This window comes from Boleophthalmus pectinirostris, unplaced genomic scaffold, assembly GCF_026225935.1.
Source record: "Boleophthalmus pectinirostris isolate CB_2022bp ecotype Guang Dong unplaced genomic scaffold, ASM2622593v1 HiC_scaffold_1, whole genome shotgun sequence".
In the NCBI taxonomy this organism is placed as follows: Eukaryota; Metazoa; Chordata; class Actinopteri; order Gobiiformes; family Gobiidae; genus Boleophthalmus; species Boleophthalmus pectinirostris.
The window spans coordinates 11,156,364-11,172,650 of record NW_026570970.1 but is presented as its reverse complement, the minus strand read 5'-3'; the positions used below and the strand labels follow the sequence as shown (position 1 = coordinate 11,172,650).

The 16,287-nt window shown below is 39.5% G+C and overlaps 1 protein-coding gene across 1 annotated transcript in view; it reads right to left on the bottom strand.

Moving 5' to 3' along the window:
* Window positions 1-16,287, bottom strand: part of stk39 (serine threonine kinase 39) — a 103,997-nt gene that overhangs the window by 6,651 nt on the left and 81,059 nt on the right. Inside the window, exon 17 of the mRNA XM_020928940.2 lies at window positions 13,846-13,910. Coding sequence (XP_020784599.1) covers window positions 13,846-13,910 — 65 coding nt within the window. The remainder of the gene's footprint in view (window positions 1-13,845; window positions 13,911-16,287) is intronic.

Here is a 16,287-nt window from a genome sequence, read left to right as displayed (position 1 = left end):
TAAGAGACAAGTGTGTGAGAGGGTGAGAAACAGGAAAGAGAGAGAGAAAGAGACCAGTGTGTGAGAGAGAGGGAGGGAGGAGAGAGAGAGATGACACAGAGAGAAGGAAAGGCAGAGCGAAAGAAAGAGAGAGACAGTTGAGGAAGAAAGGGGAAGAGAGAAAATGACAAGGGAGAGAGAGGGTTGAAAAGAAAGGGAAAGAGCCAGTAGAGAAACAGAGAGAGAAAGGTGAGAAAGAGAGAGAGAGAGACAGGTGAGGGGGGCAGAAGAGAGAGAGGGAGAGAGCGAGTGTGAGGGAGAGAGAGGAGGGGAGAGATGAGAGTGAAAGTTAGGGAGTTTGAGGGGAAGAGAGAAAAAGATGAGGGAGAGAGAGAGGGGGGTCATGGAGAAACAGATGAGAGAACGAAAAGAGAGAGATAGATAGATAAATGTAAGAGAGAAGAGACAGGCGAGACAGACAAAAAGAGAGAAAGAGAGAGATGATCGAGGAAGAAAGGGAGTTAGAGGAGAAGAGAGAAAAAGACGAGGGAGAGAGAGGGGTGAAAAAAGAGGGAGAGAGACAGAAAGAAAGATGAGAAAGAGAGAGAGACAGGGTGGATAGAGAAAGACAGGTGAGAGCAGGGGGCAGAAGAGAGAGAATGGTGTGAGAAAGAGAGAGTGACAGGCATGAAAGAGAAAGAGAGGAGAGCGACGGGAGAAAGAGATATGTCAGATAGATAAATAAATAGATAGAGAGAGAGAGGGAGAGACACAGGTGTGCGTGACAGAGACGAGGGATAGAGAGAAACAGATGAGACAGAGAAAGAAAAGGAGAGACAGAGAGAGAAAGAGACGGAGAGATAGGGTCAACAGGGCACCGCATGTCTCTTCAAATTCAATTCATCCTCAATCCAATGAGAGCACATCCACACAAACCAGACGCACACGCAGACAGAGACAGAGAGAGGGACTTTGTAATATCAGGAAAATACTCCAGGCCAGCACAGGTACAAAAACACAAGGCCAAACTCAAGAAAAAAACAAACAAATAGACTTAAACAGAACATTTTCAGGAGCCTGTGATCAATACGAGCGTTCATGTCCTGTTTAGTTGTTTGAATTTCAACAAAAAAGTGTGAGCGTGAAGAACTGAAAAACTGAAAACCTGCTTGTGACTGTAATTTCATATGTGCGAGTCTTGTTTAACAGCACAAATCATCTCACCTGTTGTTGTAGTTTCAACCAAGACAGCTCTTTATGGTCAGATTGTGCTAAAATAAGGATCAGATTTAATTTTAATTTGAGTAGACAGAGTAGTGCTTTCAGTTAGCTACTCTATCTCCAGCATAGATTGACGAGACAGTCCCAGTTTTGAGGCCTGTATCCCATGTCCCAGCAGATTTATACAAAACCACTGATTTGTCACAGTTCTATACAAGAAATGTCCCTGGTGTTCCTATTTTGGACCATTTTGATCTAAACGAGGACTAAACTAAGACTAAACCAGGTCTAAACCAGGACTATCACAATTTTTGACTGATCTAATCCCAGTCAGCCGTAAAGAGGAGCATAAATTGTCATTTGTTTGGCCAAATTACCGTAATTACCAACAATAAGGCGCACTTAAACTCCTTAAATTTTCTCAAAAATCGAATAATCCAGTGTGCATTAATTCTGGTTGTTCTTATTGACTGCGAACTGATTTTATGTGGTTTATGTGCGGAGCTCAAAAATCTGTCAAAATGTTTTAGTTCGATTTTGGTAAGATAAGAAGCATTGTCGGAGCATTACAGGAACCGTAATCTGGACCCTCGTGGAGTTGTGTCATGTAATGTCATGAATCATGTATATTTGAGTCCTCCTTGTATGAAATAAAAAAAACAAACTTAAATTATCCTCCCACATTTACTTTCATAATGGGGAACCTGTTTTTTGATCTGTTTCAGACCTAGTTTAGATCTGGTTTAGTGGCGCCGCGCCACATACGGGAGGGGGAATGGTCTGCGCGACGTATGGGATGGGGACAGTCCGCACGACATACAAGAGGGGGACGGTCCGCGCGACGTAAGGAAGGGGTGTGACGGTCCGCGCGATGTACGGGAGGGGTGTGACGGTCCGCGCGATGTACGGGAGGGGTGTGACGATCCGCGCAGCATACGGGAGGGGTGTGATGATCTGTGCAACATACGAGAGGGGTGTGACGGTCCGCGCGACGTACGGGAGGGGGACGGTCCGTGTGACGTATGGGAGGGGGGGACCGGTCTGTGTGATGTATGGGAGGGGGACGGTCCGTGAGACCTACGGGAGGGGGGACGGTCCATGCGGTGTACGGGTGGGGGTGGTCCGCGCGACATACGGTAGGGGGACGGTCCATATGACGTACGGGAGGGGGGACGGTCCGCGCGACGTATGGGAGGGGGGACCGGTCTGTGTGATGTATGGGAGGGGGATGGTCTGCGAGACCTACGGGAGGGGGGATGGTCCATGCGGCGTACGGGAGGGGGGGAACCGGTTTGTGTGATGTATGGGAGGGTGACGGTCCGCGAGACCTACGGGAGGGGGACGGTCCACGTGACATACGGTAGGGGGATGGTCCATATGACATACAGGAGGGGGGACGGTCCATGCAACGTACAGGAGGGGGGACGGTCCGTGCAACGTACAGGAGGGGGGACGGTCCGCTCAACGTACGGGAGGGGGATGGTCAGACGGTCCACGAGGCGTACGGGAGGAGGGGTTCGCACTTTAGCGGCCCCGGTACTAAATTACATAATGCACCTCAATGATTTAATGCACCTTCTAGACCAAAAATTACGGTACAGAAATCCGTGTTTGCAAATGACCATAAAGCAAAAAAATGCAGCAGTAGACGTCCCTCAGATTATGACTGACACAAGAATCCACAATGTTACACACTGTTTTCACTATTTTATTTATACCAAACATCCAAACCCGGGTGTGTCCCAGTTTAGAATTTTGAAAATCTTGTCAACCTACGCAGCAGCAACTAGGGGAAAATTGAAAAGCTCCTATGGCTTTTCAAGTGAATGTGGTCCAAGCTTAACAGTGTGACAAATATGAGTTCAAAGAATCAAAATGTCAAATGTAATTATAGCAGGTCCTCTTTTCAAACCTCTCCCCTGGCCTGCTGTGAAATGTTAAAAAGGTGTGAAAATATTCTGTTTATTTTTCATGGCAGCTAAACCGAAACCCAAAACTATTCACTACTTCTGCCAAATTATTACTATGGCTGAGGTGAAGAGGTGTTGTTGTAACTGCAAGGTTGGTAGTTTGATCCTAGCAACGATTTATTTCACCCAAAGTTGTGTGAGAAGGAGTTGGCAGGAGCAGACTTCCACCGCCAATGAATAAGTAATGGTCCAATTAAGGTCATTATAAGGCTGCATTCACACTTTCACACATAGCACATCAAAATTAGGACAAAGCTGGACCAAAACCCAGGAATAAACTTGGACGAGAACAAGACTAAACTAAGTGCCCAAACAGTGTCCAGAATGGAGTTAAATTATATGGTTAATTTAAGAATGTAAGGTGATTGATCATTCAAAGTAATTAATTTTAGGCAGAGGTTTATTTATTTTTTATTTAGGAAACAGGTTATGATTAAGGTTAAAGGTCCATTGTGTAACTTTTCTGGTGGAGGGTCCGTCAAATGCTTTTCTTCATGGAGATGTTATTGCTTTGTCGGGGATGTTTGACAGTATGGGATTAAACCTTTCTATCTTCATGGAGACTAAACCAGACAAAGATACAGGTCAGATCTGTGGAGCAGTAACCCCGCTCACAGTCAGAATGCCTGTTTTTGTATTTTTGAGCTATAAAACCACCAGAAAATTTATAAATGTAAGGTAAAACTGTTTAATGTTGTACTGTGTAGGGATGGGCAATCGATTAAATCTTCTTAATTGATCATTATGAGAGTTAGCAATCAGTTTCTGATAATCATTAACATTTTTATATTAAAATTATCGTCATTATTATTACTATTATTAATCTTCATAAATAAACTAAACTTTACAACATATAAACCATAACCACTATAGAGTCACATCAGCCCGTTTGAGATTATAATGTGTTTAATGCAGCTTTGACACATTTGTTTACGTTTTACAGAAATGAAACTTAAAACCACATGGTTCATTTGCATAAACTATAAGCACTGATGTGGTTCAGCTTCTGTCGGACTAAAGGACATGACTCAGTGGAATATGAGTGTTCTCTCTGTGACAGATGATGATGATGATGATGATGGTGAGTCTGTTCTGTGTGTGTCGTGTTGGAGGTGGTTCATGTTTTCACAGATCAGACGTGTGTAGGTTTAGCGCAGCTCTTTATTTAACATCATTTCACTCACTTTATTTATGTCAGTCACTTTATTTATTTTGGCAACTGTTGTGATGAAAAGACTGAAAAGTGTTTGTCTTTTGGACGCTTGTGCACTCAACTTTATGTTGCAGTAACCGGGATACTGTGTTTACATGCACCATGACAAAACTGGGACACTCAAAAAAACCCGATCATACCCGGGACACTGATGTGCATGTAAACACACTCACTGAGCAACATAGTGATCTCCAAGGAGGAGCCAGAGCCCAAACGTGGGACTGTGAGGCCGCAACTCCAGTGTTTGCGCTGTCTGACGCAGCCTCGTCTTCTTACGCTACAAACAACAACCTACATTCGGTTTGTCAATTAAAAATGAATGTGATCGACCAAATTCTTAATGATCAATTATCGATTAGTCAATGCCCATCCCAAATACTGTGGAACATTCTAAGCAGAACAGGGACATATCCATAGAAACAAGTAGGTGACGGACTCCCAGCCAAAAATGATAAACCAGACTGTTGCCATAGCAATTAACAATTAAAAACTTAATACACTTAATATCTTTTGAATGGTGAAAAGTCCTCAAAACATCACCTATAACAAGAATCTGAAACTCCTTTATATTCCAGATTATACCATCATAAAACTGCAATCATAAAACCTTTAGTCATTTATATAGCCCCAATAACCAGAGAATATACTGCTAATTTTACTTGCTTGTGTATTTCACTCTCTGCACTCCAAGCACGCACGGCCCTCAAAGAGAATACAGAGGAATGCATATAAAGTATTCATAAACATTTAATTACTAACCAAACCTATGCGCATCTCTAGATAGAGACATTACATCAAAAAATCTGTTGTGTGAACTCGCCGATTCTACGCCGACCTGATCAATGTAGTCCTCCAGCTGCACCCGCCACCCCCTCCATAAAACCCCTGCATGAAATCATAATAAACGCTTTCCTGACAGGCATAATTATTCAGCGTTCTCATAAGTCTTTAAACAGGCGGGGAGTATTATATAGCACCTGCAGAGCTAACACGTTAACATATGGAAATGAATACGTCCTCGTTGGGCCCGCGCGCTAACCCCGAGTGTCCGCGAGGTGCTGAGGAGGCAGAGAGATGACCCATGCTCCAGAGCACATATGGTGTTTATACAGAGCTCAGCGCCAACTGCTAATGCAGGAAATCTTCAAACAGAAAGTGGAGTGTGATGTAGATGAGTAATGTCTGTAAGAAAAAGTGTTAACTAGGGATGGGCATTTGATTAAATTCTCTTAATCGATCGTAGGGAGAACTAACAATCGGTTTTGACTAATCATTAACGATTTTATATTGAAATTATCATCATTATTATTACTATTACTAATCTGCATGAATAAAATCAGCTTTACAACATATAAACCATAACCACTCTAGAGCCACAGCAGCCCGTTTGAGATTATAATGTGTTTAATTGTGCACATTTGTTTACGTTTCACAGAAATGAAACTGAAACCCGCATGGTTCATTTGCATAAACTATAAGCGCTGAAAAAAACAACTGCTCTTTCCTTGTGCGCTGATGCAGTTCAGCTTCTGTCAGACTAAAGGACATGACTCAGTGGAATATGAGTGTTCTGTGTTCTGGAATATGGTCTGTTCTGTGTGTGTTTCACGTTGGAGATGGTTCATGTTTTCAGAGATCAGACGTGTGCAGATTTAGTCATTTCACTCACTTTATTTATGTTGGTCACTTTATTTATTTTGGCTCCTGTTGTGATGAAAAGACTGAAAAGTGTTTGTCTTTTGGACGCATGTGCACTCAGCTTTATGTTGCAGTAACCGAGATACTGAGTTTACATGCACCATGATGAAAACGGGACACTCAAAAAACCTGATTATACCCGATCATCTGGACACTGATGTGCTGTAAACACACTCACTGAGTGGAACAGTGATCTCCAAGGAGCCAGAGCCAAAACGTGGGACCGTGAGGCCACAACTCCAGTGTTTGTGTCAGACGCAGCCTTGTCTCCTTACACTACACACAGCAACCTACATTCAATTTGTCCATTAAAAATGAATATGATAGATGAAATTCTTAATTATCAATTATCGATTAGTCGACTAATCATGCCCATCCCGAGGTATGACAGTATTATGAACTATAGTGGGTACAGTGGGACAGTAGAAATCAGATAGCTGGGTTAAAAAAACACAATTCTTAGATACAGGGATGCACCAATCCAGCTTTTTCAGTTCCAATACCGATTTCAGTACTAAAGTTTTAAGTATCTGCAAATACCTGAAAAATAAATGCAATTCCTTTCCCGAACCAAAATACAATAAGACAAACTGGATCCAAATGTGTAGCTGTTGTTCATGTCTCAAGTAACTACTGAACAATTTTGTATCAATAAAAGCTCAAATATTCTGAGACTTTCTGAGCTAATTATGACCAGTAAATAGTCTTATTACATCAAGTTACATACCAAACCAGGATACTGGCCAAACCGCTATTTGGAAGCCGATACCCTTTCAGTTTTGGTGTCGACATCTAATACCAATATCATCATGTAAATTGAGGTAATAAACTATTTACTGGTGTAGCTGGCTAAGAAACTCTCAGAATGTTTGAGCTTTTATTCATACAAAGCTGTTCTGTTGTTACTTGAGAGATAAATAACAGCTACATAACACGTTTGGATCAGTTTTGTCTTATTTTATTTTTGTTTTAAGGGAAATAAATGCTGTTCTCAGTCTCTGCACAGGTATTGGTTGATATCCGGTATCGGTAGATACTGAAGCAGATTTCATTTTGGTATACAAAGTTTTTAATAATCTTGCTGAACCTTCTCTAAAGGAGTTTGTGAAAAGAAATTCAAATCGCGTAACAAGAGCAGCTCTAGAGGTGACTGCTTTGTGCCGTTTAGGAAAAGTGCTTTTGGACAGGTCATATATTTTTTTGCTTATCGAGCAGGTCAAACATGGAATACAGAGCCGCGCATGTACGAGAACTTTCAACACTGGCAGCATTTTATAAAGCTTTAACACAGTGGTTGTTCAGTGGTCAAATGTGTTACCATGTTTAACCAAATTAATTTTTTTTATATTGGGGGTTGTTGGTTTAACTTTTTAACTCTTGAGTTTGAACTTCAATTGAACTGTTTGAAATGAATTGTATGTAAAGTGAATAGTGGTTGTGCTGGTGTTATGTACTTTTGTGTGGTTGTTGCTGTACTTTTCTCTGTCCTGTAGATGATTTCACATCAACCTGCCGAGGGTCTGAAGATGGAAATTAGTCACGGTGGCTATAATCTTTACATATTTATATTTTAAATGTTCATTAATATGTGCTGTCCCTTTACAAATAAATAAATATCAGAACTGAAAAAGCTGGACTGGTGCATTCCTACTTAATTGTGTGTTTAGTAGAGGTGTGAACAATTTGAAACTATTGAAATATCGATATATCGTGTCATTTAATGTGATGATACAGTATCGATATCGTGGGCTGCTGTATTGATATATATCGCCAAGAGTATTTTTTGGCATATTTTACTAAACTGTTTTGTTACAGCGCTACAGTTTTGTCGCTTGTTGAGTAGAAGGAAACTCATTTATGCGACAAATTTGACATTTTCACTGTTTTGATGAGTAAAAATGTTTGTGTTTCATACTAACTTTGCACAAGAAATGGTTTAACAAAGACTTTTAGTTTCACAGCCATGATTTAGCCTTTCTTTTTTATTGAACCATATCGAATAAATTTTAAATAAATCATATCGAATCAAAAGTGCACTGTATCGAGATATGTATCGTATCGTGGCCTGTGTATCGAGATATGTATCGTATCTGCAACTTCTTAACGATACCCAGCCGTAGTGTGTACAGGTATGAAATAAATCTGATTATTAAAAACACCAGGTGACATGTGTCAGTAAATCAGTGCATTTTTAAGAGTAACTAACAAGGTACATCGTGTTTTAAAATAACAATCTGTAACACTGCATCATTTCCCTTGTCAAAACCTGCACAGGTGTGAAAATCAGAAAGAAATCAGATTAGTTACATCATGATCAGATTTCGGTGGGCATGTAAACATAGCCACTGATCTGCAAATATATTCAGCTTATAACTTTGTAATGAAAAAACTAGATAGAAACATTTCAGAGCATGAGTTCTTACAACTTTTCAAAGCCAGGAACCTATTATTACATTTTTAAATATTCCTCCTACCATCCTCTGCTCCCAGCTAGTAATAAATAAAATGATTAAAGGGCCCATATTACGCTATTTTATGATCTATGTTCTAATGTTTCCTCATCAAAAACAAACCTGGAGATGTGTTTTTTTTTCCCATTTCTACATGTTTAACACACAAATTCTGTTTATTAAGTTCATACACACACTTCATACATCTTCACTTGAATCATTTAGATAATTTCAGCTCTGGAATCGACGGTCTCTACAGAACAAAAGGTAAAAGGAGCTCTTAAAATTAAAACTACCACTTACAAGGTGGAACGGAGCATTTTGAGCCTTGGTGTTGTAGAAAAACTAATAATAAAGGATTACTGAAATGTGTGAATGAAACAAAACACAACTCCAGCTATGTTTTTGATGAGTTAACAGGATTATAACATGGCTTAAAGCTGAGGCCAAGTTTGTGTAATATAGGACCAAGGGTGAAGGTTTTGGTCTCAGTTTTGGTGCCATGAAACCAGCTGATAGGTTACTTGATTAACAGATTAATTATATAATATTGTTTACTTTTCATATCTTTATAAGAAAGGGTAAAATAAGATAAGAAGTTGTGTATATGTTTTATGAATTATTTCCAAAAACACACAGTCTGGGCAGGTCCAAAATAAGTGAGAGGTGGTTTCATTTTTCAGTTCGCAAAACGTGTTTTTGTGTTTGTGTCCATTTCAGTTTGTGTCCAAGATGATTCTCTAGCGGATAACAGCGATGTAGAAGTTTGTAGCAGATTTCCTTTTGCTTGTTGGTGATGAGATATTTGTGAAGTAATGTCCAGACATTTTTTCATGGAATATTGTCAGTAGAGTCGGGCTGCTCACAGCGCATGAGTAGGGCTCAGTTTACGAGGTGCACTTTTGGTGATAGTCGCTCTTTTTCCGCGGCGACTCATTATAAGGCAAGTTTAATTGAAGATGAAGCCAAGTAAGTTCCTTTTGAAAAGTTTTTCAAAATTTGGTGCGCAGTGTTTTCACTCACGCCTGCTCAAGCTGACATCTTCAGGCGCTGGCCCTGTTCTGTTGTTTCCCCAGTTCAGGCTCCTGGCTCCACTAATGACATCACTCCCTGTCACTCCCTGGTAACCCTGTCGTCATATCACTGAATACATGCATCACAAATTTTGGACTTCCGGTCATCGCGCAATGCATACTGGGAAGGATTTTCCAAAAAAGTGAGCATCAAACTGCAATGTTTCACTTCACAGTGGGATGCATCTATTGTCAAAGCCGATCTTTTCAAGTCTTATGAACCATATCGCTTTTGTTTCTCCTTCTGATATTGTCATATTTTAGTTATGGGATTCGGACATCGTAATTGTGTGGTTGTTGGATGTCCTAACAGAGGAATACGGGTTTTGGAAGTTTGTGAACTCCATAACTGCAAACGGGAATCAGATCTATGTGACTGCAAACCTCTGTTCAAACTGTTTCCCTTCCCGACAGAATAGAAACATAGTGAAAGGCGAAGGCGATGGGCAGTATTGATACACAGGAAGAACGAAAAAGGAAACCTTTGACTGACAATAGACACATCCCACTGGGAAATCAAACACTTCCATTGCATTGCGTGATGACCGGAAGTCCGAAATTCGTGATGCATGTATACATCTCACAACATCTAATAAACAAAATATGAACTAAAACATGTTAATTTAATACTACTGAATTTGGAAAAATATCAGAATTAATTTATATTTTTGTTTATTAAAATAAAATGGCAAATATTGGTCGGGACTGTTTTGTCTTCCCCAAATACTGGTTGTGACATGTCCCCACCGTCCCTATGCAAACCTACGCCTTTGTAAGAGAGTATTCATAAATGTAATAAAGACTACATATTTGACAAACAAAAACATAAATCTAAAGACATGTTTTTATCCAGCGTTTGTGCTTACAGTCTCAGCTAATGTTCTGTAGCGCAGTCTAAGTATGATGCTGTCAATATTAACTGAAGTGAATAATCTACTCACTCAACTGGAAACAACAACCAAGAGATCGAATTTCCTCAACCGAGAATAGCAAGTCATTGTCAATATTGGTTTGCTGCAATCCACGATAAATATGTCTTTGAAAAATATGTCTGTGTGGGCTCCAAACATGTGCGACTGTGCTTATGCTGTGATTTTAATATGGTAAGTGGTGTACGTGGTCATTTTTTTCCATCTTCAGGGCACTCAAAGCTCTTTCAGTGGACAAACACCCAACCGAGTGACAGGTTTTCATGTTTTTCTAATTAATTATTAGTGTGATGGGATAGTTCCATGTTCCAACTTGTGCCTGACAACTCAAACGCCTCGTGCGCTCGGAATTTCTACTCAGAAAGTCGGAGAACGCTTCAGAGCCCAAGTAAAAAATCCAACACGGCTGTTCCCTGCGTGTGATGAAAATTAAAAACCTGCACTGCTGTTACTCTTCGTTATACTGATGTTGCTGACGTGTAAACAGGGCTAATGTCAAAAGCTGAAAGTACCTCTCAAACATTGGTTAATTAACTGCTGATGTAGTAAAATGTTAAGAAATGAACTTAATTGGTTCCCGCTTTTTGGATGACTGAATCACTTTTCTAATCTTTGTTACTTTACAGAAATAAAATAAAGGTGTTTTCTTATAATAATTTCTGTTTACATTAGGGGAGTTTTGCTTTTGTAACAGCCATGAAATGCTTTTTTTTTTCCCGTAAGAGAATAAAGTGTAATTGCACATCCACTACAGTAGTTGGCAGTGACGCTCTCATTGTCAGAGTGTGCACAGGGAGTCTTAGCGCTATAGTGTCGGGTTTTTTCAACGAGCAAACACACACACAGCACAGAGCAGGAAATATGAAGTGCAGAGAATAAACTAAACTGTATGTAAAGCGTCTGCTTCACTGTGACTACGGTGGGAAACGAGGAAAGACCGCTTTGTTTATTGTGTCTAAAAATGTTGGCAGTGGACATCATGAAGACAAATAAATTACGGCGTTGCTTAAAGGTTGTATAGAGGATTTTTTTAAAGGAAGAGAAATACAGCGACAGTCCTTTTTCAAATGTTGTGCATGCGTGACACCACCTTCTTCCTCCACAGTTCCCTCAGCAGAAACATCTCCTCCCGTCTCCTTACTTTAGAAATCACGCATTCAGAATGACTGTTGAAGTGACCAGTCTAGAAATAATTTAGCGACCGACGTGTCAGTTTTTAGACCCTTCGTCTGCTTCAGTCGCGCCATCGCTGGAAGGAATCTCCAAGAATCACCTCAGTTTGGCTTCACTCCTTTTCTCGTTCTCTTCTTCTTTCAGCGACCTTAAAAACCGACTTTCTTTTACGACAAAGTAGTCATGGGTTCTCGTCCGCCATCGCAACAAACTTTGTGCGAATTGCGAGGAAGCTACAGGTTGAAAAAGCCTCCAAGAACCGCTGCATAAACCACGTAATCCCAGCGTGCCTTGAGTCAGTTACACTAGAAACGTAGGGAGTTTGATTGACAACCTAACAGCCAATAGAAAATGAGGTAGCCTTGTTTTCTATTGGTTGATGTTTATCTGGCCTCGCTATGTTCACAGTTGATAGATTTTGGTTCTTTTTTTTTTTGGTCATCATAATTACAAGGCTGCTGCGTCTCTGTAATGGTATTTTAAACTTTCATTGACAATTTGAAACAAAAAAAAAATCCTCCATACAACCTTTAAAGACATTACACCCCAATCGCGCTGATAAGACGCTTGAGTTTTTGCAGCGAAACCATACCGAATATTCCCAACAATCATCCCGCTTTGTGAATGCGACTAAAGTAAACCAGCAAGCTCTGTTCACATGATATAAGGTGGCGTACCAAAAACGAACAATAACACGAACATCATCTTTAAAGACGAGGAGGACACAGGAACGCAGGTGAGGACACATGCTGCGTGGGAGTCGCTTTGGAGACGCAACTAAAACGTTTGCTCTCGTATGTAGGCGACTGAAGACAAGAATGTGATTTGTCCACGTTTGGTCGTGGCTCTGTGGAGTGGGGGTGGCGCAACATGTTTTTCTTCTTCCTAGGTGGGGCGTGACAGAAAATAATCGAGAAGCACTGCCCTAGGGTGATATTATGATTTCAATCCAAGAAGAATCATTTCAAACCCTAAAAAAAACCTGTCCAATTGGGAAAACGCGTGTGCTTAAATCTTAAATATAATTATCTTAATGGTGCACTGAGTAACGTTTCTAGTGGAGGGCCTGTCAAATACTTTTGTCCATGGGGAAGTTATGGCTTTGTCTGGAATGTTTCACAGTATGGCATTAAATATTACAGAAATACCCAGAAGATTAGATCCATTGTCTTCACAAGTAAATCACGACTATTAACTAAACACATGCTTTTCTTTAACGTTAACTTTTATTCAGATACGATCATAAACGATAAATTTTGTGCCTTCTTTATCATTATTATTAGTGTGTACGACCATAACAACAAAAACAAAACTGGCATCTTTAAAAAATGAAGATAGGAAAAGGAATTGTATTTCTGTTAGACGGGAGGAGTGATGATTTTAAAAAAGTCTAACACTGTAGAAGCCTTTAGAAAAAGAGTATAAAGCGTTATATTTTCAAAGAATTATGCATTAAGTTTTGTTTGTTTTATTATATATGTTGTCTCTAGTCAGTAAGTGAAATTGTAAATGCAAATTGCTGTTCATACTCTGCTTTTCTTTCTTGGAATTCTGTCATTGTTTAAAAGGATTTGGCTTTATAAGTACTTTGTTTTGTTTTGTAGTGCTGCAAAATGACAGAATAAAGACTACTACTACTATTAAACCTTTCTATCTTCATGGAGACCAAACCAGATCAGGTTACAGGTCAGATCTGTGGAAAGGCGACCCCTCTCACAGTCAGAATACTTATTTTTCTACGTATTTTTGAGCTATAAAACCACCTATAGTTCAATAAATGTAAGGTAGAGCTGTGGAACATTCAAGACAGAGAAATGACATATCCATAGAAACAAGCAGGTGACGAACCCCATACCAAAAAGTTACATAGTGCACCTTTTAATGAACTGTGTAGTCTAACCTGTCACACAAACACACACATTCTCTTTACGTACATGACATCCTAGAATAACTCTGTCGTCGCGGCCGCAGTGGCAGTGGTTGCGTGCTCGTGCCTAAGCTCCTGTCTGTCTCCACGGCTTTAAACAAGTCCTCCTCTCTCATTCCTCACCTCACCTCTCACCACCGCCGTTTACGGCACGACATTGTCACCCCGGAGTTCCACCAGGGGGCACTCTCTGTCAGCAGCCAGGTACTCACCAGTTTAAAGGTCAACACTCTGTAGGTAGCCGGGTCGTCCACAATCCTCTGAAGGTTAGAAGCAACTGGAGAAGGAACGAAAACATAACGTCAGTCACACATCAGGAGTCTGTTTTCCACAAACAACGGAGAGGGGCGAGAGGTGAGGAAGGGATGAGGGAGGGGTCAGGGGTCACAGGGAGGTGAGGGGGAGGGCGTACTGTACTGGTAAACTGCATTCAATATGACTATGTCCTATTAGAGGTTTTAGACTTCAGTGATCAAGAAAAATACATTATTAAAAACTACTTATATATGTATTTATATATTAATTAGGGGTGTAACAGTACATGAATTTGTGTACGGGAAGTTCGGTTCAGTGCAGGGCTGTGGGCGAGTGAATTTGCGCAATTTGTGTGTGTTTACATTCCACCACTACATTTGCAGCTGCACAAAAGACTCAGCTCTTTAATTCCCGCAGCGCTTTATAGTTGGGGCGACCACCTTGATAACAATTGCTCCACACCTTGACTACGTCCCTTCGAACCTCGTGAATCCTCGCAAAACTATGGTCGTCGCGCCCTTGTCCTCACTTTTGCCTTTCGACGGCAGGGAAAACTTCATGCTAGTACTGCACTTTAATGTTCGAAAAGTTTTGTTTACTGTTTACAAGGATTTTTTTAATACAATATTTTATACATTTGTGGCTTGTTTGAAAATATTTGATTTAACTTATTAGTATTACCAAGCGGCACTTTGCATTTATTTTATTTTCCTGTTTGCATCATGTTAAAACAAATTGTTGGTTTAATAAAAACACAAATAAACAATAAGCAAATGGTTCTGCATTTTGTTCCCAAACTGTACCAAAAATGAACCGAACCATGACCTCAAAACCAAGGTACATACTGAACTGTGCTTTCTGTGTACCGTTACAGCCCTAATAATTAAGAATTTTATGTACAGTATGTATATTTAATGTTTCCCTGTTGGTTCTAAAACATACCTTGTGGTCAAAAACATAAATATATAAAACTAGTAATAAATAAGTGAAATCTGAACAACTTGAACTACTTGTTGGATCACTTTGTTGAAATTCCTTATTCATTTCTGAAAAATTGTCACTGATCCCTACGTATAACTATAGAACGGTTGCTCATCATTCAATCATCTGAAACTATTGCTGATTTATATGAAAAAAAAAAAAAAAAAAAGGTCACAATAATCTTTTTCATATTGGTCTTGATTGATGTGTCAAATTTCAAAATTAATTTCCAAAACATAAATTATAGACTTTTAATCATTGCAATTTAACAGAAATCACGTCAAATTTCTTCCTCTTCAGTCTAAACTCAGCTCCAAACCACTTATTTTTAGAGTGATTGGCTGAGGGCCTCTCCATTAAAGCTGATCACTGGCAATTATAAATGACTGAATCTCTAGCTTTATTAATTAATTAATTTATTAATTACACAACCCTCTCTAAAACATACCTGGAGTTGTGTTTTGTTACTTTAATGGACTTCTCAATAGTGTTGCATATTAAGTGAGTCGGGTTTTAGCTTCCACTAATGTGTGTCAGCAGCTGTAATCTGAGAGGCTCCCGTTTTAAATCTTTCATCAGCGCTGAAGTGATTTATTGATTATTTCAGTACTTGAAAGATCACCTCTAAGCATGTCAGCAGCTTTGATGCTTGTTGCTTGTTGTCAATGTTTTTTTTTACCTTTATAGTTTAAATCAGGCACTTTAAATGGCATTAAACTTATCTGTCAATGTGTAATACTGGAAGTGCTCCACTGTGTTTTTAAACTCCATACAGCTTCACTAGAATCATTTGGGTGATTTCAGTCCTGGAATTGCCAATCTTTGCTGAACTAAAGGTAAAAGGTGGCTTGAAATCTTCTACTTCATGACATTACAAGGTGGAACAGAGCATTTTGAGCTTTGGAAATATAGACAGAATAATAATAAAGTAGGGGTGTAACAATATCCACGTCTCACGATACGATATAGTCACGGTTTGAACCTCACAATACGATATTTATTGCGATATAATGGGAAAGCTCACAATATGGTGGGGAGGCTCATGATTAGGGATGTAACAATATCCAAATCTCTCAGTACGATATTTTCACGATATAACATCTCATGGTACGATATTTATTGCGATGTTTTGTGGAGGCTAACAAAACAAAAACATTTTGACGATACGATATCAGGATATTTTGGTTATTGTTACATCCCAATAATAAAGGTTATTCAAACAAGTCTGAATGAGACAAAATACAACTCCAGGTCTGTTTTTGATGAGATAACAATATTATAACATGGTTTAAAGCTCACAAGAGTCAAATTAGCGCCAAAGAGGACCTATAAAAATAACACTTTAAACAAAAATAACACTAATGTCTAACAACTAATATGAAATTTCACTCAAATTAACTGAACGTTTTGGTATTTTT